Source organism: Rhincodon typus, chromosome 15 (genome assembly GCF_021869965.1).
Source record: "Rhincodon typus isolate 14 chromosome 15, sRhiTyp1.1, whole genome shotgun sequence".
NCBI lineage: Eukaryota > Metazoa > Chordata > Chondrichthyes > Orectolobiformes > Rhincodontidae > Rhincodon > Rhincodon typus.
The window spans coordinates 13,879,507-13,882,083 of record NC_063346.1 but is presented as its reverse complement, the minus strand read 5'-3'; the positions used below and the strand labels follow the sequence as shown (position 1 = coordinate 13,882,083).

The 2,577-nt window shown below is 36.4% G+C and overlaps 1 protein-coding gene across 1 annotated transcript in view; it reads right to left on the bottom strand.

Annotated features, from left to right (window-relative positions):
* The window catches only part of cenpn (centromere protein N), an 18,287-nt gene that overhangs the window by 3,688 nt on the left and 12,022 nt on the right, over nt 1-2,577 (bottom strand). The window contains exons 8-10 of the mRNA XM_048606018.1: nt 2,437-2,494; nt 1,471-1,586; nt 158-284 (exon numbers count right to left, since the gene is read on the bottom strand). Of these exons, the coding sequence (XP_048461975.1) occupies nt 158-284; nt 1,471-1,586; nt 2,437-2,494 (301 nt within the window). The remainder of the gene's footprint in view (nt 1-157; nt 285-1,470; nt 1,587-2,436; nt 2,495-2,577) is intronic.

The window sequence follows — 2,577 nt, the reverse complement described above, 5'->3', positions numbered from 1 at the left end:
GAGGCAGAAGAACAGCACTAACTCAGTGCGCAGACAGCCAGTGCACGTGGGCTGATTTGCTTCCCGCACTGTGATAATTTTAACACAAAAAAGTGGGGTGGCAGGAGAAAGAAATAAGGAGACACAAATAACATAAATGAATGCATCACATACATACCAAGTGCTGGAAGTGCTCTCAATGACTCAAGGATGTTTGGACTGGAAAATTTTGCCATACATCGGAACGGTTTTCTTCTGTCTGATAGGATCCCCATGTTGTGTTCATCCTTAAAAACAGTTTGTAACTGACAGAATATATTTGTTATTAGAATTAGGGATACAACAATTGCCAATTTAAAATAGCAGTAGAACAGCTTATTAGAAACTCATTTTTCAGACTGAAATATAAAGACAACATTTATTTTCATAAAAATTTTTCATCAGACTTCATTCAGGGAAATGTCATGCAGAATTGCTACTCCTTGTCACTCATTATCAACCTTAAGTGAAAATGCAAATACACACAGTTAGCTGTGATCATTTACTGTCGTGGAATATGTTTTAATTAAACTAAGGATAACTTGCAAGTAACATTAAGACAGGTAGCAAGAGTTTGCTTAAACTTGCAAAAAAGGAACAGAGAAGGCAAAGTGAACATAGGCCCTTTAGAGAATGAGATTGGTGAAATAATAATGATGATTTAGAAAATGGTAGAGGAGTTGAATAAATACTTTACATCAGTCTTCATGATACAAGACACCATAACGTCTCCAGAAATACCAAATAATTAAAGGGGCTAAAGAAAACGGAGGAAATAAACACAAACTATTAGTAGAGAAAAAATGCTAGGGAAACTGATGAGAAATACAGAGGTTCCCTGGATCTGATGGGATACATCCTACTAGGGGGAGTAGCTGCAGAGATGGTAAATGCAATGGTCGTAATTTTCCAAGAATCCTCAGATTCTAGAAAAGTCCCGGGGGTTTAGGAAATTGCAAATGTAACATGTTTATTCAAAAAAATCAACGGAGACAAAAATAAGGTAACTATAGGCCAGTTAGCTTAGCTTCTATATTCAGAGATGCTGCCAGACCTGCTGAATTTTTCCAAAATTTTCCATCTTTATTTTAGATTTTAAGCAACTGCAGTATTTTGCTTTTATTTAGGTGGACAGAACTTCAGTACGTATGTCTCATTTGAAAAAGATAATGATCAATTCAGCTGATCCTCAACAAATGCCCTGCATTAACTGTCAGTTAAGTTATTTATTCAAGACTGCAGAATGGAGCTTGACAAAAAATGTTTGGACCAAATGGGCTAATAATGAACTGGAACTACAAACTAAGACAAAATGATAAATGTCTGGAAGTTCCAGTATACATACAGAGTGGATTATATGGCTTTCCTGGGAGGAAAAGAAATGGCCTAACAACATACGCTATGACCTTCAATATGTTGTATCAGATCAGAGAAACAGCATTCAGTACAAACCCTGTAATGAACCTCCTCCAGTTTTGGAAGCGACCCTTCCCCAAAAGTCGCACATGTTAATCTTTTGGCATCTTCTTTCTCTCTGAGATTTTCTATGGTGATTCTTTGATCTTGTACTTAGAGGGCAGAAGGAGAAAAAAAAGGAGTAGAAAGTGTCATCAATGCTACCTGTCTGGGTGAAAGATCAATTAAATAATTTCTGTTACTCAGCAGGATAACATCTATTCTGTTTGAATCAGAAAAACAAGCAGATTACTTAAAGGCTTCAGTTTAATCTTGCCAAAGATATCTATATCAAAAGTCAACATGAGAGCCCCCTGCAGGACAGCTTCACTCCAATATATAGGTTACTGCAAAATTGAATACAGAAAATCACTACACTCAATCTATTATTGGTGTAGACGAATATGTAGCATTCTACTGGCGTGTGGCAGTCTTCACCTCTGGTTCAGAAGTTTGGGTTCAAGTCCCACCTAGCCCAGAGGTATGCCATAATGGCGTGTGTTCAAATTGGTTATAAATATTTTTTTCAAATGTTACTATATCACAGACAGGCAATACACAAAACAAACCAAAAGTCCAAGCTTAACAAAATGATTAAATTCTAAATACTGTTGCTGATAACAGTTTATAATTTCCACCACTGTCAAGAAAATCGATGCCAAGTAAAGAAAAACTATTACTTAGATTCTCTGGCACTCTTCCTCTGCCAGCATCCGTAAATAAAGGTTTTCCACTATAAAATCACGGCACTTAACTGCAATCAGGAAGGAGGTTATGTGCACCTACAACACAGAAATAACACACATTTCTTTCCCAAAAAGGTCCAAAAGTTAATACACCTTTTTATAATTTAGCACAAGGCATCTCTCCAACCGAGCATATTATCATTATAGTTCTGTAAATCACTTGACTCCTGTCAGAATATGGGAAGATTGCAACTGCATGGAAATAATGAATCAGTACCAGATTCCTGGTTGGTGTTTATCTGTTGGAAAGATTTCCTATGGTGCGTAGAAAGTGCCTGAAATTAAAATAAATAAAGTACAATGTCAACGCAAGTGTAATCACCAGCTTTATTTACATAGCAACTAACAAAGCAAACCT